The 22,264-nt window shown below is 43.5% G+C and overlaps 2 protein-coding genes across 2 annotated transcripts in view; both read right to left on the reverse strand.

Moving 5' to 3' along the window:
* Nucleotides 1-11,130, reverse strand: part of LOC111960857 (transmembrane protein 132D-like) — a 63,937-nt gene extending 52,807 nt beyond the window's left edge. Inside the window, exons 1-2 of the mRNA XM_070439453.1 lie at nt 11,055-11,130; nt 10,846-10,923 (exon numbers count right to left, since the gene is read on the reverse strand). Coding sequence (XP_070295554.1) covers nt 10,846-10,923; nt 11,055-11,130 — 154 coding nt within the window. The remainder of the gene's footprint in view (nt 1-10,845; nt 10,924-11,054) is intronic.
* A 5,503-nt stretch (nt 11,131-16,633) lies between these two features.
* LOC111961677 (F-box only protein 15-like) lies at nt 16,634-20,959 on the reverse strand. The gene is made up of 12 exons (XM_023984119.2): nt 20,608-20,959; nt 20,299-20,457; nt 20,030-20,134; nt 19,854-19,926; nt 19,553-19,719; nt 19,135-19,335; nt 18,932-19,061; nt 18,723-18,805; nt 18,418-18,563; nt 18,188-18,312; nt 17,375-17,530; nt 16,634-17,136 (listed from the first exon to the last, which is right to left on the reverse strand). The coding sequence occupies exons 1-12, from the start codon at nt 20,751-20,753 to the stop codon at nt 17,026-17,028; spliced, it is 1,602 nt and encodes a 533-aa protein (XP_023839887.1). The 5' UTR covers nt 20,754-20,959; the 3' UTR covers nt 16,634-17,025.
* Nucleotides 20,960-22,264: the final 1,305 nt, after the last annotated feature.

Raw genomic sequence — 22,264 nt, forward strand, 5'->3', positions numbered from 1 at the left:
ATCATCATCATCTGAATGTTGTCCCCCCATCATCATCATCTGAATGTTGTCCCACCATCATCATCATCACCAGAATGTTGTCCCCTATCATCATCATCTGAATGATGTCCCCCCATCATCATCATCTGAATGTTGTCCCCCATCATCATCGTCAACAGAATGTTGCCCCCATGTCATCATCGTCTGAATGTTGTCCCGCCATCATCATCATCATCTGAATGTTGTCCCCATCATCATCATCATCTGAATGTTGTCCCCAATCATCATCATTCTGAATGTTGTCCCACCATCATCATCATCATCTGAATGTTGCCCCCATGTCATCATCGTCTGAATGTTGTCCCCATCATCATCATCATCTGAATGTTGTCCCCATCATCATCATCATCTGAATGTTGTCCCCCATCATCATCATCATCATCTGAATGTTGTCCCACCATCGTCATCATCATCTGAATGTTGCCCCCATGTCATCATCGTCTGAATGTTGACCCCCATCATCATCATCATCATCTGAATGTTGTCCCCCCACATCAATTCATCCCATCGGAATGTTGTCCCCCCACAATCATCTCATTGACATCATCTGAATGTTGTCCCAACCATCATCATCATCATCTGAATGTTGCCCCATCATCATCATCATGAATTGTTGTCCCCCATCATCATCATCTGAATGTTGTCCCCCCCATCATCATCATCTGAATGTTGTCCCCCCATCATCATCATCTGAATGTTGTCCCCATCATCATATCATCTGAATGTTGTCCCCCCGTCATCATCATCTGAATGTTGTCCCCCATCATCATTATATATATGTTGTCCCCCATCATCATCACTGATTGTTGTTCCCCCCGTCATCATCATCTGAATGTTGTCCCCCATCATCATTATATATATGTTGTCCCCCATCATCATCATCTGATTGTTGTCCCCCCGTCATCATCATCTGAATGTTGTCCCCCCATCATCATCATCATCTGAATGTTGTCCACATCATCATCATCTGAATGTTGTCCCCCATGTCAACATCATCATCTGAATGTTGTCCCCCCATCATCATTGACATCATTTGAATGTTGTCCACATCATCATCATCTGAATGTTGTCCTCCCGTCATCATCATCATCTGAATGTTGTCCCACCATCATCATCATCATCTGAATGTTGTCCCCCATGTCAACATCATCTGAATGTTGTCCCCCATGTCAACATCATCTGAATGTTGTCTCCATCGTCGTCATCATCATCTGAATGTTGTCTCCATCGTCGTCATCATCATCTGAATGTTGTCCAACCACCATCATCATCATCTGAATGTTGTCTCCATCGTCGTCATCATCATCTGAATGTTGTCCAACCACCATCATCATCATCTGAATGGAAGATTTGATACTGTCGATTTTAAAGACGAATGTGAACAAATATGTGACAGCATCCCCAAATCCGTACCAGGTGGTGATACAGCCCTCCATTGTGGATACAGCCCTCCATTGCTCTCCATTGTGCATCTGTAAAAGTTTGTGAATGTTTTAGGTGACAAGCTAAATTTTTTAGCTGCGTGCTGTCTGTGTGGGTGGACCATTTCAGTTTGTCTGTGATGTGTACGCCGAGGAATTTAAAACTTTCCACCTTCTCCACTACTGTCCCGTTGATGTGGATGGGGGGATGCTTCCTCTGCTGTTTCCTGAAGTCCACGATCATCTCCTTTGTTTTGTTGACGCTGAGTGAGAGGTTATTTTCCTGACACCACACTCCGAGGGCCCTCCACCCTGTAGGCCATCTCGTCATTGTTGGTGTCGTCTGCAAAGACTACCATTGTAGTGTCGTCTGCAAACTTGATGATTGAGTTGGAGGCGTGCACGGCCACGCAGTCATAGGTGAACAGGGAGTACAGGAGAGGGCTGAGAACGCACCCTTGTGGGGCCGCAGTGTTGAGGATCAGCGGGTTGGAGATGTTTCCTACCCTCACCACCTGGGGGCATCCCGTCAGAAAGTCCAGGACCCAGTTGCACAGGGCGGGGTCGAGACTAGGGTCTCGAGCTTAATCCAGATGGGATAGGATAGTGTGCGGTGTGATGGCGATTGGTCGTCTGTGGACCTATTGGGGCGGTAAGCAAATTGGAGTGGGTCTAGGGTATCAGGTAGAGTGGAGGTGATATGATCCTTGACTAGTCTCTCAAAGCACTTCATGATGACAGAAGTGAGTGCTACGGGGCAAAATGGTCTATGACTCTGTCATACAGTACATGCTTTTCTTTTTTGTCGTCCTAGGCTACCTGGCTAAAATGCTTGCAGGCTAGCCTAACTGCCTTTCATGGGCAATGTTAGCTAGTTAATATTAGCCTTCTACATATAGTTACATATTGAACTTCCATCCTCTCAGTCCAATGGCCAGTACGGAGAATTAAGTAAAACCACAAGTCCAAATCCATATCTCCATCCATGGCTTATTTAGGAAAGGGACAATTTTAGCTAGCTAGAGGACAACAACATAACAAGATGCAACAATTCAAGTTGTTTCTATCAAATACTTATTTATCTGTGATAGGGGGGAAGCCAAATCCAAACTGGGTTCCCTTGACACTTTCTTTTGGTGTGCCAAGACCATTCACAGTTGAGCTAACTCAGCTTAGCTCAACGCTGATTGGCTATTATTTTATACATGTTTTTTTGGGGGGGAGGCCAAATGCTCTCTGGCTTCCCTTGTATTCAATGCTACGTGCGGAAACAATGTCATACTCTTTATGAAAATTATGAAAACACAGATAGACAAAATATCAATTATTTTATGTTTAAAAAAAATTGTATTGGTCAATTTTATCTATCAAGTGTAGTTGGGGCAGCGGTCAGTTGTGAGTGAATGTATCAATGTCCTCTATGTTTTTAGTGTATGCAGTATGATGGACTGACTGGTTTAAATGTGTGTGATGTGAGAATGTATGTGATCCTTTAAATGTAAGGTGGCCATCCTGGATGGACAATAATGTTTTATTCTATTCTATTCTGTTCAATTATATTGTGTATGAATGCCATTCAGAGGCTGAATGGGCAAGAACAAATATTTAAGTGCCTATGAACAGGGTATGGTACAAGTTGCCAAGTGCACCGGTTTGTGTCAAGAACTGCAACACTGGCGGGTTTTTCACGCTCAGTTTCCTGTGTGCATAAAGAATGATCCACCACCCAAAGGACATCCAGCCAACATGACACAACTGTGGGAAGCATTGGAGTCAACATTGGCCAGCATCCCTGTGTGACACTTTATAGAATCCATGCCCCAACAAATTGAGGCTGTTCTGAGGGCAAAAGAGGGCAAAATTAGGAAGGTATTCCTAATGTTTTGTATACTCAGTGTATATCTCAATAGAAACCCTCCCACCTCTGCCATGCCAGAAGATACTGTAGCTATCTCTTCATGTATCTGAATAAACGAGCGACCAGCACTGTGAGGCTCTGTTGGATGACTGCCTGTCCGTACAAGAAACAATGTGTCAGAACTCTGGTATGCACTAGCAGCCGGCAGACACTTAACCTTTCTTTCGCTGACAGACCCAGCAGCTTCCTCTTCCTAAGCCTACACGGCCGCCATCGTTAAAGTGCAACGGCGGAAATTGAAGGTTGATCTGGACATGTCGTGCATCTTTGAAGTAATTTGTCAAAAGGCGTTCCACAAGTCAAGCCTCAAACACCTGAATGTGTTGTTCTGTTCTCAATGAGTTGGCTTTAGACAACAAGAACATAATGATACAGTTCCACAGGGAGGCCAAACACCCTCATGTACCACTGATCACACTGATCAGCCATGCAGAATATTAATGAGAAACGATTAGCATTTCGTTAGAAGGGAGTAAGCAATTGCTAGCCAATTAGTAATGGGGAAATGGAAGGGTAACGCTGCCCTTCATGGCTCAACCTATGTGACCTTCCTCTCACCTCTCACGGAGAGGGTCAATTAAAATCACATATTAATTTCCAAGGATAAACCGGGTTTGTGGAGGGTCAAAAGGTGAAATTGTGCACAAAGCAAATATTAATGCTTCTTGACTTTCTAATCTCTCTACAGGCTACACCTGCACAAGTAGAGGGCTGAGTAGGCACAGTCACTCACACACAGACACACACCAAACAGCAGTCTGAAATGGTTATCAACAGAAGACAGACAGCTTGGCCTCATCTTCTATAATGCAGGACAGGTTATCTCCAAACAAACACAGTGGCTGTTTCCTGACATCCAGCCTCTTTCTCTGGTGATGATTTCCACTCTAGCATCACATAATTTGGCCAAACTGCCCCCAAAACACACACATGTCTAATGAACAAATCATGTCTGCACCTGCACCACCCCATAATTGCTGGACTGCTGGGTGAAAGAGTGGTACTGTCCACACAAGGGGGTTCAAGCACATTGATTACAATCTGCTAAATTACTCAAATGTAAATGCTAAGGTTTTAGTGTAGGATCTTATTTTGGACCAGTTTGCTACAGCAGGAATAGAATCCTGCAACAACAGGAAATGTTCATTATTATGTGAATTATAATTAATGGACATTTTTGTAGCACCAGAATACTTTCGAGCAAACATAGGCCTATGGTATCTTAAAGCATTAACTAATTATAGCATTCATGCTCTTTTTGGGATCATCCCAAGCTGAAAAGCATGTTTTATTTTGTTTAGATATATTTTTTCATGTAGAATGTAAATAGGAAAGGGCATGTATTCAATAAATGAATGCCTCTAGTCTACATCAATGTATGGGCCTACTGTAATAAAATAAGATATTCCTTTAAATGTGTTTCCAACTGTCAAGCTGTGTTTTTTATCTGTTGATCAATTGGGAGAATCAAAATAAGTTAGAATGGACTAAATGAAAAAAGCATTGACCTCAAACCATTTCATTATCACCATCTATCACAGCAAAGTGGATCCTTACCTGTCAAAAGTTTGAAAATTAATACTGTGACAATTGGCAACATCCAAAAGAGAGGCAAATATAGCATCTTGGCAAGTTGGACAGTCCTGATTATCTACAGGAGCGCTCTAACAACGTACCAAGAGATCAGCGTCTGACTTTCTGCTCTCAATTGACACACATCTATGGTAATTAATTGTTTTTTAAAGTAAAGAGCTGTAATGAATATATATAACTCTATGTTAATAACAGATGCAACGGTAAATTCCTGTTCCAAATATTTACTGAAGTGTTGTTTAGGTCCACCAGTTTGGGTATCCACATTACGCTACTTTCTGCACCTTGCCTCCGTCAAATTTTTCTGCGTAAAATTCACTTTCGCTTGTGGATCGCCAAATTGTAGAACAAAGGTCCAAGTTGTGGTATTCTTTTACATTCACCGTTTATTGTGTACGCAACTAATAGCAAACGTCACTGAGTAGACTGCGGATATGTTATATCCTGTCCTGGACTGCATATAGAATGAGTAAAAATCAGGTTGAGCGCTGTGCCCATATTTCGTCAGATTAACGATTCTCGTGCGTAATCGCCGTGGAGGAAAGGGCTGCGAGGAAATTAAACGCACGAGAGGTCAATGGGCTCTAGTGATTTCTCCACGATTTATTAAAGGCTGTCCCATTTGGAATATGTTGCGCTACTAGTATATAGGCTACAATTCACAAAAGGCCTAGAAATACTTTGTAGGCCTACATGTCTATATATTTTATTTGACCTAATAACTATGCTATTTTTAGTCTATTGTTATTTTGTACTCTGTTTTTGTAGCCTATTAACAGTAGTGTAGTGGGAGCTATATAAAGGTAGACACCGTATACCCACTTTTTTTCAGAGAGCATTGCGTATACACTCTTAGAAAAAAGGGTTTCAAAAGGGTTCTTAGCAGATGGATAGACAGGGTTCTATCAATAACCATTTTCACCTGAAGACCCCTTTTTGGAAGATGAGGGTTCTTTGTAGAGCAAAGGGTTCTACCTAGAACATTTTTCATTCTAAGAACCGTTTTTGGAAGAAAGGGTTCTTTGATGATTATTTGGAAGGCAAGAAGCATTCTAAAGAGAACCGTTCTGAATCTGAATAAGATGTATTCTTTTCTCATTTTTTAAAAATAGTGCCTTGACCATTAGTGTTTACCTCAGTGTTTAAACTTAATCCTTTAACATTAAAAAAAGTTTGATGTGAGAATGTTTTAAACTGTACCTATATGAGAAAATTTGTACCCAGCAAATTGTGTTACCTAGTGTTGATTTTTCAGTGTAACTTTTCTGTGTAAAAAATAGGTAAATTAACACTCAGTGGTGTAAAAGAATCCAGGCCAGTGCTGGTGAATAGAGGTTAGTGTGATTGTGTCATCTTTACTCTATGAAGAGTAAAACCCTCACAACCACACCCATTATTATCATATTTCCCAGAATGCTCTATAGCAGGTTGATTTTAAATCCACTATGCCCTCAGACGAACCATCAAACAAGCAAAGCGTCAATACAGGATTAAGATTGTATCCTACTACACCGGCTCTGATGCTCGTCGGATGTGGCAGGGCTTGAAAACTTTTACGCACTACAAAGGGAAACCCAGACGTGAGCTGCCCAGTGTCGTGTCTTTGGCATCATTAAAGTGAAGACTGTTATTTTATGAAATCAATGAATGAAATCTTTCATTATTATTATGTGATTTAACTAATCATGTAAATGTAATTAACTAGGAAGTCAGGGCACAAAGTAAAATCTTCAGATTACAAAGTTATAATTTTCCTAATATAACTCTTCAGATATTTTTAATATCTGTTCAATTAGTCTTCTAATTAATTAATTATTCTTTACCTCACGTTAGTCTCATTCCAAACGTTGTAAATTGTTGGTTATCTGCATGAACCCAGCCTTTACTATGAATCATTCATACACCAATTGTCTTAATCATTTATTTACTAACTAACTAAATAATCACAGAAATGCATAAACACACAAACAGTAGATATGGTTACAAGGAAATGATAGGAGAGGTTCCCTAGTGGGCTAGGCCAATATGACGGCTTGGTGGACAAAGGGAAGTGGGTGTAGACTGAAAAGGTGGGAAAGAACAGAAGGAGTCACTACACAGTTGATAATTATATTCATTGAAATGCTAATCCTTTGCACATGAACGCTCACTCGTTCGGGAAAAATTGCAATCAATATATATTTATATATTTATATTTATATAGTGTCGTCGTGATCTCTGTTGGAATTGTCAGTCCTTCTGTTGGAGAGTTCATCCGAGTCTCTCTCTCTCTCTCTCTCTCTCTCTGCTTCCCTGAAGATCAAGTCTTTTGTGGTTAAAATGGATACTTCAGAGTACCATTCAGAAATGTTCTCATAGATAGATGTTTCGGTGGTTGTCGGTCTTCGCATCCCAGGTTGACATCATTTCTAGCTGCAGACTAGTAATTAGTATCTAAGATTTGCTCTTATTCTGTAGGGATCGATAGTTTCAGAGTTTAACCATTTCCAGCCGTGTAGCCAATGCTCCACGTGGTATGGTTAGGAATTCAATAACTATTCGCAATCACAGCTCACGCTGAGGGTTTGCTTAGTCTAAACTTAAACCTTTGCCCCCTCAGCTGACCGAGGTATGCGTGGTTTTATTCGTAACAGTAGAAAAGGGATGTTCCATGACGCCTGATCATGTATGTGCTCACGGGGGCGGGCCAATGACTTGGTTAAACTTTAAAGGGAATACAATTCTCTTTCATTAAAGGTTTAACATCAACATCATCTATTCACAAATAGTTTCATCTTTACTCATTAATTTTATACAAGAACTAGATGCAAACCCCATAATTGAGAAATGTACATATTCAGAGATATAGTTACAGTTGAAGTCAGAAGTTTACATACACCTTAGCCAAATACTTTAAAACTCAGTTTTTCACAATTCCTGACATTTAGTCATCGTAAAAATGCCCTTTATTAGGTCAGTTAGGATCACCACTTTATTTTAAGAATGTGAAATGTCAGAATAATAGTAGAGAGAATGATTTATTTCAGCTTTTATTTCTTTCAGCACATTCCCAGTGGGTCAGAAGTTTACATACACCCAGTTAGTATTTGGTAATACTGCCTTTAAACTGTTTAACTGGGTCAAATGTTTCAGGTAGCCTTCCACAAGCTTCCCACAAAAAGTTGGGTGAATTCTGGCCCATTCCTCCTGACAGAGCTGGTGTAATTGAGTCAGGTGTGTAGGCCTCCTTGCGCACACACGCTTTTTCAGTTCTGCCCACACATTTTCTATGGGATTGAGGTCAGGGCTTTGTGATGGCCACTCCAATACCTTGACTTTGTTGTCCTTAAGCCATTTTGCCACAACTTTGGAAGTCTGCTTCGGGTCATTGTCCATTTGGAAGACCTATTTGCGACCAAGCTTTAACATCCTGACTGATGTCTTGAGATGTTGCTTCAATATATCCACATCATTTCCCTCCTCATGATGCCATCTATTTTGTGAAGTGCACCAGTCCCTCCTGCAGCAAAGCACCTCCCGCAACATGATGCTGCCACCCCTGTTCTTCACGGTTGGGATGGTGTTCTTCGGCTTGCAAGCCTCCCCCTTTTTCCTCCAAACATAATGATGGTCATTATGGCCAAACAGTTATATTTTTGTTTCACCAGACCAGAGGACATTTCTCCAAAAACTACGATCTTTGTCCCCATGTGCAGTTGAAAACCGTAGTCTGGCTTTTTTATGGCGGTTTTGGAGTAGTGGCTTCTTCCTTGCTGAGCAGTCTTTCAGGCTATGTCGATATAGGATTTGTTTTACTGTGGATATAGATAGTTTTGTACTCGTTTCCTCCAGCATCTTCACACGGTCCTTTGCTCTTGTTCTGGGATTGATTTGCACTTCTCGCACCAAAGTACGTTGTCCACTGACCATTCCCACCTTCTCACAAGTGGACCTTTTGTATCAAATCCTCATTTTGGGGATTTAGGAGTTTGCCATGTGAAATCCTTTATTCTCTCTATCTGTCTCTTTCTGCATGGCCAGGGGGAGAGAGTCTCCTCCAGGAATTTACGACCTGAGATAACATAACCTGGGTGTAAGAGAGAGAGAGAGAGGGGGATGCCACGATCTATATCCAGAAAGGGGCACGTCATGACACTAGTGACGCGAGCCTACCAGATGAGCCTATTGCCTTTTATGCTCGCTTCGAGGCAAGCAACACTGAAGCATGCACGAGAGCACCAGCTGTTCTGCATGACTGTGTGATAACGCTCTCGGTAGCCAATGTGAACAAAACCTTTAAACAGGGCAACATTCACAAAGCAGCTGGGCCAGACATATTACCAGGACGTGTACTCAAAGCATTCGCGGACCAGCTGTCAAGTGTCTTCACTGACATTTTCAACCTCTCCCTGACCGAGTTTGTAATACCTACATGTTTCAAGCAGACCACCATAGTCCCTGTGCCCAAGGAAGCAAAGGTAACCTGCCTAAATGATTACTACCCCGTGGCACTCACATCGGTAGCCATGAAGTGCTTTGAAAGGCTGGTCATGGCTCACAGCAACCTCCCGGACACCCTAGACCCACTCCAATTCGCATACCGCCCCAACAGATCCACAGGTGACACAATTTCAATCGCACTCCACACTGACCTTTCTCACCTGGACAAAAGGAACACCTATGTGAGAATGCTGTTCATTGACTACAGCTCAGCGTTCAACACCATAGTGCCCACGAAGCTCATCACTAAGCTAAGAACTCTGGGACTAAACACCTCCCTCTGCAACTGGATCCTGGACTTCCTGACGGGCCGCCCCCAGGTGGTAAGAGTAGGCAACAACACGTCTACCACGCTGATCCTTAACACTGGGGACCCTCCGGGGTGTGTACTTAGTCCCCTCCTGTATTCCCTGGTCACCCACGACTGCATGGCAAAACACGACTCCGACACCATCATTAAGTTTGCTGACGACACAACAGTGGTAGGCCTGATCACCGACAATGATGAGACGGCCTACAGGGAGGAGGTCAGGCACCTGACAGTGTGGATCCAGCACCAAAAACCTTTCACTCGATGTCAGTAAGACAAAGGAACTGATCGTGGACTAGAGGAAACGAAGGCTGTAGTGGAGACAGTCGAGAGCTTCACGTTCCTTGGTGTCCACATCACTAATGACCTTTCATGGTCCAAATACACCAACACAGTTGTGAAGAGGGCACGCCAATTTCGCATGGGCCCTCAGATCCTCAAAAAGTTCTACAGCTGCACCATTGAGAGCATTTTGACTGGCTGCATCACTGCTTGGTATGGCAACAGCTCTGAATCCGAACGCAAGATCTTACAGTGGGTAGTGTGGGCCGGACACCTAAAATTGTCAAAGACTCCAACCACACAAGTCATAGTCTATTCCCTCTGCTACCACATGGCAAACGGTACCGGAGAACCAAGTCTGGGACCAAAAGGCTCCTGAACAGCTTCTACCACAAAGCCATTAGACTGCTGAACAGTTTATTAAATGGCTACCCAAACTTCCTGCTTTTCACCAAATCCATTCCTATCGACATTTGACTCTCGGGTGCACGACATGAAGTACCAGTCAAAAGTGTGGACACACCTACACCAGGGTTTTTCTTTATTTTTACTATTTTCTACATTGTAGAATAATAGTGAAGACATCAACAATATGAAATAACACATATGGAATCATATAGTAATCAAAAAGGTATTAAACAAATCAAAATATATGTTCTTGTGGCAGACCAGGGGGTTTGGTCAAGACGTTTACACAGATCAGACACAGACAGAGTATGATTAGCTCGGTTTCAAGGGTGTTTATTAAATAATAAATCAAAAGAAAAGGATAGGTCTTCACCATGAGACCCTCTCCGGGATACCGTCTTCTGGGCTCCGGGTCTTGCTGTATCCTGTCGGGCACACAAACTCAAACGTCTTAGCTCGGGCACCGTCTCCAACTACACGGAGGGCACCGTCTCCAACTACACGGAAGTCACCTTACTTCCCCCAGTCCTCCTCTGTGTGCTGCCCTTCTGGCAGCTTTATGGGGCTTGTACAGCTGGTGAGCAATCAGCCCTTGATTACTCACCAACTCCCCAATCAGCCCCAATTAGTCCTGGGCGGAGCGCCCGTCGAGACCTGGCATGTTCAGCAGGTGGAGCCATCACCTCGTGATGTATACTCCGTCTGTCACCAGGCCTCGACGAGTCTCCCCCTGGTGGCTGACCTACTGTACGCCACAGTTATATTTGGAATCTAGCCACCCTTTGCCTTGATGACAGCTTTGCACACTCTTCGCATTCTCTCAACCAGCTTCATGGGGTAGTCACCTGGAATGCATTTCAATTAACAGGTCTGCCTTGTTAAAAGTTAATTTGTGGAATTTCTTTCCTTCTTAATGAGTTTGAGCCAATCAGTTGTGTTGTTACTTGGTAGGGGTAGTATACAGAAGATACATGCTTCACAGAGTTCAAGTAACAGACACATCTCAACAACAACTGTTCAGAGGAGACTGTGTGAATCCGGCCTTCATGGTTGAATTTCTGCAAAGAAACCACTACTAAAGGACACCAATAATAAGAAGAGACTTGTGGGGCCAAGAAACATGAGCAATGGACATTAGACTGGTGGAAATCTGTCTTTTGGTCTGATGAGTCCAAATTTGAGATTTTTGGTTCCAACCACAGTATCTTTGTGAGACGCAGAGCTGGTGAACGGATGATCTCCGCATGTGTGGGTCCCACCGTGAAGCATAGAGGAGACTGTGATGGTTTGGGGGTGCTTTGCTGGTGACACTGTTGGTGATTTATTTAGAATTCAAGGCACACTTAACCAGCATTTTGCAGCGATACGCCATCCCATCTGGTTTGCGTTTAGTGGGACTATCATTTGTTTTTCAACAGGACAATGACCCAACACACCTCCAGGCTGTGTAAGGACTATTTGACCAAGAAGGAGAGTGATGGAGTGCTTTATCAGATGACCTGGCCTCCACAATCACCCGACCTCAACCCAATTAAGATGGTTTGGGATGAGTTGGACCGCAGAGTGAAGGAAAAGCAGCCAACAAGTGCTCAGCATATGTGGGAACTCCTTCATAACTGGTGGAAAAGCATTACAGGTGAAGGTGGTTGAGAGAATACCAAGAGTGTGCAAAGCTGTCATCAATGCAAAGGGTGGCTACTTTGAAGAATCTAAAATCTTAAATATATTTTGATTTGTTTAACACTTTTTTGGTTACTACATGATTCCATATGTGTTATTTCATCATTTGATGTCTTCACTATTATTCTACAATTTAGAAAATAGTAAAAATAAAGAAAAACCCTTGAATGAGTAGGTGTGTCCAATCTTTTGACTGGTACTGTAAATTTGATTGACTTAAGCCTAATTGCTCCAGGATCGCCATTGATAAAGGCTGAATCTTGGGATGGGATGTTGAGATATGCCAAAAATACATTTCCAATTGACTCATGAGTATAATACACACTTGTGCATCTGTTAATTAGGACAAATATAAGCACCCACCAAACTATTATTATTATGTACTCCTTTTTGCCTAAGCAAGCACGTCTCAAATATTATACAAATGGCCTAAAATATGTCTATACTGCATTTAATCTTAACCCAGTCTTGTTAAAAAAATGTCAGGCCCTCACTTGATGTGGTACACTGAACATCATTGCGTGTAAGATATTAATTGAAATGCCATGCAGCCTCCCATGATGGCACCCTGCAGGGGCAGTGGAGAGATGACGAGATGGGCATTTTTAGGACAGAACGGAGGTGAGGATACGGCTCATCGACGCTGTGTCATCTCTGGATCCACACCAAGACTGTAGCTGAATGCCTGGCTGGCTGAGACAACATCAACTTTGCAGTAAACCTGCAATGTTTAATGAGCCAATATTATTGTCAGGCTTGTCCTGTCCTCCTCTCATCTCTGTGACTCCCTCTCTGTTTGAAGTGAGTGGCAGAGGGTGTCCCAGACTCCCAGTGTCCTGTGGTTTGATGGTCACTTGGTTGTTTGTCTGTGCAACTACACCTGTGTCAACACTCATTAATGACTGAAATAAATGGAACATGGCTGCCAAGCTGATGCTGTCCTGATTCAGCGCAACCTGCTTTTAAATGGTAGGTGACATGGGTGCAAAGGTAGCAGCTTTATGCAGGGACAGACTCATTTCCAAATAAACATCCCATCCCTGACAGTGCCAGCGGATTAAAATAAATATGTGTCTTAGAGAAATGAAAGTGCCTGTGGACAGCTATAAAGAAGGGGAACCTATGTAGCCCAATTGTTTCATGTGTAATCCATCCTGGACCATAGTGTGTATATGTTTAACATTGTTAAAATACCTTTTACCACAAGCCAAACTAGGCCTGGTGAATTTAAATTAGGAGCATTATTTTGTGATGCAGTGTTAGGAGGGAGTTTTGTCTCTCTACCCTTATTAAAGCTTCAGCAACGTGCATGTTGGCGGTGGTAGCCATCTGGGAATGGTTCCAGGTCTTAGCTGTGCCATTCAAGACATGCAAACATGCTCTTACGGCTGCTATTAATGGAAGGAACCCTGTTGAGTGGTGGTCTGGTCACTGGTGCTGTTGGCCTGGATAAACTAGCTAAACAGTATAGGTGGCTGAAAGGTTGAATGGTCATCTAAAATGGATCAACCATGTTCAACCCTAATTACCGACAGGAAGCTGGATGGATGTCCAGCTATTCAGACTAATCAGCAGAGAAGTATGAGTCCCTAATAAGGTGATTGGTAGGAGGAGCTTAGTGGGGATGAAAGAGAGGCTGAAAAAATATGTTATCCTGTGGGAAAAAACTGCAAATGATCTGTTTGGGGTTGTTACTCACTGTGTGTGCTCCCCCAATTCTCCCCTCTGTTCTTGCTCTGAAATTAGAATAGATTATTTTCTCTTCGGTCCTAAAATGAACACTTTAATAATCAATGGTTCAGGAAGTATGGCCTCGCATTAACCCTACGATTTCCCCTCGCTCAAAAAGATTTTGGATCCTTTTCCTGATAATTCCAATCTAGGTGAAACATGAAAAGAACATCCATGAATGATCTGTAAGGACCCAGGTCACTGGATGATTGGTGGCTCTGTTAACCTTTGCTGACACTAATCCTATTCTGAGATTGACATTAAAAGCCACTGTGCAGGTGTGTCTTAATCATAGAGCTAGATAGAGGACTCATCTTTATACCTGTGCCATTGTAGCATCTGTGACAGCATGGGCAGAGCCATTGAGGCTATCACCCATAGGAATCCCCACCCAGTTGACTACTATGACTACTCTAAAATGGAGGAAGCATGGTGGAAGCCCTCAATGGCGCTGCCCATGCTAAAACAGCCTTTTGTCCTCTAGAGACAAATATCATTCTCTATGGTATTAATCTGTCTTCAACCTCTCTACTACTCTCCATTAGTTGAATGATGAGATGGACTTCACTGTATCCATCAAATCTGAGTTGAGAGATTAGTGTAAATCAGATATGCCCGGTACAGTGATGTAGGCTATAGGAAATCTCATGACTTATCATTAGCTCATACAAGTTTTTAAGACAGTAAGAACCATGAAAACATTTCTGAAGCCCTGTACATTGTTGTTATCATGGCCTCCACACAACCTCTAGAGAAAGCTGGATCATACTCTTGAGCTGCCTATATGGACTGACTGACAATACTGCAGGTTATGTCCAGCAGTCAGTGCTTATAGGCAGCTCAAGAATATGGTCCAGAGTTTGTGAGGTAGCTCTGGGAGCTCTCCAGAGCCGCAGTGATGGGAGGCATTGCCCCGTGGCTAGCCCACTGTGAACAGGACAGACAAAGATGAATGGCTGGTGCCAGGCTGAGCCTCATCACAGGATGACAAACGAAAGTGGCTCTTAGAGCATGGCCACCATACACATCACTCCGCAGGAGACTGGGATGAGTTACAGGCCAAGTGGAATTTTTTACATTTACATTTTAGTCATTTAGCAGACGGTCTTATCCAGAGCGACTTACAGGAGCAATTAGGTTTACGTGCATTGCTCAAGGGCACATCAACATATTTTTTACCTAGTCAGCTCAGGGATTCGAACCAGCAACCTTTTGGGTACTGGCCCAAAACTCTTAACCGCTAGAGTACCTGTCCTCCAACCGGTATCTGCTCTCACAGACTAATGAAGGGGAGGCCACAGTCCTGACTCTTGCTACATCCTGCAGGGTTGAAATGTAAAAGGGTATTGGTATTCCATGTGATCTCAATTTTTTATTTGACTATTTCTCACCTGTGCTGACTTAGGGATATGTGCTTTTTTTATAGCATCACTTGTAATGGCATCAACTCAGGACTCTAACACACATACGAACACACACAAACGCAAACACACGGTATATACTCAAGAGCCAGTTTATTAGGTACACCACCCATCACAAAAATGGAGTGGAAAAACATTGTCTGGTCCGATGAATCCCGGTTCCTATTGCGTCAAGCTGATGGCAGAGTCAGGATTTGGCGTAAGCAGCATGGGTCCATGGCCCAAACGTGCCTGGTGTCTATGGTACAGGCTGGTGGCAGTGGTGTAATGGTGTGGGGAAAGTTGTCCTGGCACATGTTAGATCCCTTGATAGCAATTGAGGAACGTTTCAATGCCCTGAAGAATTCAATGTGTTCTGGAGGCAAAGGGGAGTGTGACCGGGTACTAGATGGGTATACCTAATAAACTGGCTACTACCTATGTCGGTAAAGCTTCTTTAAACAGGAACACATTCTCAAGACAAAAGTAAGCAGTCAAAAGAACTGTGAGGGATTTAAACACATCTACCTGATCTGTATAATCTTTATCTTTTGTAGTGATCTCTGCTGTCTGTTGAGGGGTCAGCACTATTAGGACCTGTGAAATATAATTATCTGAAAAGGCCACCCGAAGACAGATGCTTAGAGAGGTCAGTTGTTGAGAATTTTAAACATCCGATGGCCCCAGGGCCCTAGGGAGCGTTACAACTCACTCAGGATCCGGAGAAGGCGGCGGGGTGGGACCAGGATGCTGTGATGTATGAGTGTAATCTCCACTCTCTCACTTTTTCTCTCTTTCGTTTTCTGGTTCAGAACATACACAGGGCTCCTGTGCCAAATACTGAAGCATTGACTCAATGAACCAAAGCAGTGAATCGCAGCAGTTCTTTCCACTCAATCAATAACTCTTTACTGTAACTAGCTACTGTATTGAACAATATTTGTATAAATGATGGCTTGGATATGTTTTTGCCATTTGGAGTCAGTATGTAGAAATAATTATATTGATGCTTTGACAGTTGGCATCAGCAGTTGTCCTGATTAGGTTCTAACAGTGAGGCAATATACACAATAAGTCTTCGCTCGGCTTAGAAAAAAAAAAAGCAATCGTGGCCAGAGCTGTGAGGGAGCACTTGCGTTTTGCTGGGACTGAAAATAGTGCTATTGGGGATAAAGATCACTGCTGCCATCCTGAGAATGTAAAGCGTAATACAGTAGAACACAGGCTGATCCCTCCAGTTTCACTTAGCTTGCACTATGGCGGAGTAAAAAATACCACCGAAATATATAAATCAGAATATTTATCTGGAATCAGATTGTCCATCTGTAACAGAAAGTTTACAAACCCAAAATAGTTGAACTCTGTTAACACATTTCACATGTAGTATGCTCTTTATAATATGGCGAGACATACTTCAAAAAAGTAGGATTACATTTTACCAATGTGTACTAATGATTCACAAAACAATGCATAAAACTATATAAATATACAGAAATAATGAAAACTGGCCGGGGCAAACCCTCAAACTTGAACTACTTCAAACAAAACACAACTAAACCACGTCATCAATTGACATACTGTATACAGGCTCAACACTTTACTTCAAGCTTCTATCATAAGGCCTATATTATACTGCATAACAACAACATAACAGATGTCATAAACAGTTGTCAGCTGTCATGACTGTTTATGTCACCACTTTGTCATCATTATGAAGGCCTTAGGATAGAGGCTTGTAGTACAGTGCCACCTCTACATGCAGCGTCAGTAGGCTCTCCCAAAGTGCTTGTTGACTTTGGCCGTGGCGATGAAGACTACCAGGTTGATGAGGAAGTACTGTCTTTGCTCTTCCAGCCACACAAGGTCCATCCTCACCTACAATAATAAAGAATTCATACATTACTGTTATTGTAAAGAAAAAAAATCAGATGTCCACTCACTGGTTGCTGCTCCCCATATGTGATCATTTACTTACATTAAAAGTTATGGGTGATAATGTAAAATGTAAATATATACAGTACAGTTACAATGTTTCCAATGACATGGTCCTTGTCAAATAAACCAACCAAAAAGTAATCTATCCTGACGTGTGAGTCATGTGGGGTTGGTTTACCTTGCCTTCTGCATCCTGGTACTTGATCAGGAAGTGCTGACCCTCGTAGTCGTTGGAGGGCTCCTTACTATTCAGTGCCATAGATACGGGTGTGCTGACACACCAGAAGGGGTTCTGGTACTCATCCATCAGGGTCAGGCTCATCATGCAGCAGTTCTACACAGACAGAGACAGAGAGAGAAATAGAAGTAGAGAGAGACATAAACCATGTTTCCAAATCAAATCCATTTTTATTTGTCACATGCGTCCTAAACAACAGGTGTAGCCTAACAGTGAAACGCTTACTTACGGGCCCTTTCCGACAATGCAAAGACAAAAAACAGCTGTGATGGAAACAGGAAGTTTCGATACAATTTTATAAATGCAGACAGATAATTTGTTTGTTCGACATGATGGGTAGGCTGTGCCTACACGGTCTGTATCTGTGATCTGTTGGCTAGAGTGCACGTGCCAAGACCAGAGTAGGCACATTTATTATTTAACCAACAGTTTGACAATTTTTTTTGGTCTGCACTACATCATCACACACTCATTTTCATCCACAACAAGTCAGTTTGGTGGAAACAGCACTGGTGGGAAAATGCACATATTTTCTTTATGCAGATTTTACAATATTCGCATGAAAATCTGTCGCCAATTGAATGGAAAGCTAGCGAGAGAGAGAAATAGAGAGGTAAATAGACAGAGAGAGAGAGGGAGCGCCAAAGTCTATATGTCAGCTGTTCTGTTATTACAATGACCCCATCATGTAGCCCTGGTGGTTCCAGTAAAGTGTAACCTAAACCAGTCGGAGTCAGTGTTCCCCTACAGTACCTCCACGGTGCCCTCTAGAGCCTCACACTTCCAGGGCAGGCTGATCCTGCCAGAGAGAGGGGTGTGCTGGGACAGGCTTCCCCTGTTGATGACATTCAGCTGGATGAAACCACCATGGACCTGACCTGGACAACCACAACACACAACCAAAGTCAACTCCAGACTGCTGTATCGTACAGTGGCCCAACATGGTTCTGAAAGAGAAACCTCCTGGGTACTGGTTTCATTACTTTTGCTACAGTAGAGTTGAGAGAAGTGGCCGGCCATGATCTGGGTCACAGTGTTGTGTAGTATAATGCGGAGCGTGTAACCATGGAGGCCGGAGTCAGGGTCCGCGTCGTCGAAAGGAGGCTTGTTCTCTGGCATGGAATAGGGGCTGGGAATGAGAGAGAGAGAGAGAGAGAAAATGAATGACTGAATGATTTAGTTTTTTAATTGAATGCAACATCCTTTTCTGCTGAAATATAAAAAACTGAATCCAGTCAAGCCAATTTGTTCAATCCTAGCCTATTCCGGAGTCAGGGGCGCTGCATACCACATCGAGGTGCCCAGGAGACTCCTCTCCACCAGCCTGTGGTAGTGGAAGCTGGCCATCACAAAGGCAATGGACCACCGGCCCTGTGGAATGACACAGGGAAATCCCAAATATTATACACTTTTTATCAGGAAACAAACTGAAACAAATCATCAGCACACTGTGGGTTAGCCCATCAATTTTCTAATGATGTGATTTAGATGACATACCCTCCAGACGCCAATGACGATGCTAGGCGAAAAGAGTACCAGGGTGACTAGTTGGTCTCTACCGATGACCTGGCCACTCTTAGAGATGGTGTCCCTGTCAAACTTAGCCATCAGAGACCGCCAGCCAGGCCTGAGGGGAGCAGAGGGGAGCAGGCATTTCACTCAGAGGCAAGAAGAGACAAAAGAGAAAGAGAGACACTCACTTATTGATGTTAGGGGAGCTGAGAGCTTGTCTTTTGACACCATCTAGCTGTAAGGTAGAGAGCTGGTGGAAGGAGGGCCAGCGCCCGCTGCTCCAGCAAACCGTCACGGACGAGTCAGAGAAGTAGGCACGGCTCTGCTCAAACGTCCCCTCCAACCCCCACTTGTCAGACACTGTGATTTCCCAGGTCACACGCTGGCTCCTGAGGCAGGGGAGAGGAGAACAAAATGCATTAAAGTAACTATGTAAACATAGTTGCGGACAATTTAATTGACTCTGGCCCAGTGACTAGGTTCTGACAATATTACAGTAGCATTGGAGACTCTGTATGTGTGTGCCTTATAAATGGCATGTTTTATACATGGGCCTGAACAACAGAGGCAGTACAACTTTAGCACTAACTGCAGAAACTGTTTAACCTGACGATTCTTTCAGTCTGACTGGGCAAGCCTGTGAAAGGGTTGATGTCTCTCAACTCCTTCCTCCACTTGGTCTCATTGAAGCCAGCCATGGTCCTGAAGTACAGTCTTCTCCAATAGCCCTCTGGTCTCTCCTGGACCACCACCGCACTCAGCTTATCCAGCACCTGGTGGAGGAAAACACAATAATATTAATCTTAATACAAAAAGTACTGTGCATACAAGCACATAATGCTCATAAAAAAATGTCCCTGGTGTGATAAGTAAAAAGGAGTGTTATGAAATATGAATTGCACTGAACCTCGTCCAAACGCTTGGGCCTCCACTTCTTACTGTGTCCATACTCTGCAGAATACATCTTGTGCCACATTCCACTGCAAGAAAATACTGTGGGTCAAAATTGATCACGTAAAACCAGTCTGTAAGACTGTAGGGAGGAAGTGTAGCCTACAATGTGACCAGTACTTCACTCCTTACTTGTTGTGGGCCATCTCATAGAATCGCTTGTTGATGAAGCCGATGGAGAAGAGAGAGAGGGCATCCAGGTACGACAGGATCTTCAGAAGGATCTCCGGTGGCATCCTAATAAAACACCAATTAGACATGATTAAAACGTTTATTGGAATGCTTGATCTTTCCCATCTAGTGCAAACACAATCGAGTCTTCAGATTGCAGGGCATAGAACCAATAACATATGCCACCCCTTTATCAGTGTCAAGTGGGTTCCACAGCAACCCACTTTTACCTCTCTATGTGATTCGGTGTGCACTCAGCTGGCTTGCCAGCATGTCCAGTAGACTTTGTAGGTACCCTTGGCAGTGGTCCAACTGGCTGACAGGGTACAGTAGCCTTTGCCGCCTTCTTTTTCCTCTTCTTCTTTTGTGGCAGTGTTGGTGGTTCCACACTTGTAGTCGAGCATAGAGAAAGACAGAGATGCAACACAATTTTGCAGTCAACAAAAGTCAGTGGCTAGCTGAAGTTAGTCAGCTACAAACCAGCTTATTGGTTTGTGCACACTATGCAACAGGAGTTGATGACATCCCACAACTCATACCTTTGAGTGGCCGGGGAAAATCCAGTCATTTTCTCGCAGAGTCTGCTATTCTCTTTGCCTGTCGGTCCTCGACCCTCTGTTAGCGGGGCATTCTTCAACAAACCCTCTCTGAAACTGCGGAAAAGTTGTCCGCGGCCAATAGCCATAGCTAGCTAGCTAGTTACCTACAACAGAAGCTACAGATGCTGTCAAGTTCAAATTGTGAGAAAGCTATGTCTAACTAGGCACACTTTGCAAACCTGTAATGACACTATTCAAACAAACCCTCTGCCTTCAAGTCTGGAAAAGCACGCAGATTTGCCATTTCTTCGTTCTCCTAACACGTGAGTGTTTGTTATTGTTGTTATCAAATTTAAATAGTCCTTTTTCACGTTTGATAAGGTCTGCAAATGGTGAAGTAAAGATCACTGCTGCCATCCAGAGGATATAAAGTGTAATAGCACGGATTGAAGGTGATCCCTTCAGTAGGTCTTCCCTTTCATCTGTGGTAGCTAGGCTATGCTGCAAAATCCATATTTAGTTATGTTATTATTATTAGTAGTTTTAATTCATGCAATATGGGCTAGAAATCATTTATCATTCTGGTCATTGAGATATAAAAGGGAAATCACGAACATGCCTAATGAGTCCACTGGTCCCACTCACACAGAAGTACCCTACGCCTTGACCTCTTTCTCCCCTCTCTCTCCAGATGAAATCCTGTTACTAGTGAGATCCGGCTGCCCGACAAGCTGCCCGCTCGACCCCATCCCCTCCTCCCTTTTCCAGACCATCTCTGGAGACCTTCTCCCATTCCTCACTTCTCTTATCAACTCATCCTTGACCACTGGCTGCGTCCCTTCTGACTTCAATATGGCCAAAGTTTCTCCCCTCCTCAAGAAATCAACACTCAACCCCTCTGACGTCAAAAACTACAGACCGGTATCCCTTCTTTCTTTTCCTTCCAAAATACTTACGTGTGCTGTCTCTTCTTGACCCTAACCAGTCAGGCTTCAAGACGGGTCACTCAACTGAGACTGCTCTCCTCTGTGTCACGGAGGCTCTCCGCACTGCCATAGCTGACTCTCTTTCTTCTGTTCTCATCCTCCTAGATCTATCCGCTGCCTTTGACACGTGAACCATCAGATCCTCCTCTCCACCCTCTCAGGGCTGGGTGTCTCAGGCTCTGCACACTCTTGGATTGCATCCTACCTGGCAGGACACTCCTACTAGGTGATGTGGGCAGGATCTGTATCTGCACCATGTACGGTTCTAGGCCCTCTCCTCTTCTTACTATACACCAAGTCACTCAGCTCTGTCATATCCTCACATGGTCTCTCCTATCATTGCTATGCGGATGACACTCAACTACTTTTCTCCTTCCCACCTTCTGACACCAAGGTGGCGACACGCATTTCTGCGTGCCTGGCAGATATCTGTGCTTGGATGTTGGCTCTCCACCTCAAGCTCAACCTCGACAAGACAGAGCTGTTCTTTCTCCACTTGGTGTTCAATCTTCCCAAGTTCTCCCATGTCACCCCACTCCTCCGCACACTCCACTGGCTTCCAGTCGAAGCTCACATCCACTACAAGACCATGGTACTTGCCTATGGAGCAACAAGAGAAACTGCCCCTCCCTACCTTCAGGCTATGCTCAAACCTTATACCCCAACTCGAG

This window comes from Salvelinus sp. IW2-2015, linkage group LG4q.1:29 (genome assembly GCF_002910315.2).
Source record: "Salvelinus sp. IW2-2015 linkage group LG4q.1:29, ASM291031v2, whole genome shotgun sequence".
Lineage (NCBI taxonomy): Eukaryota > Metazoa > Chordata > Actinopteri > Salmoniformes > Salmonidae > Salvelinus > Salvelinus sp. IW2-2015.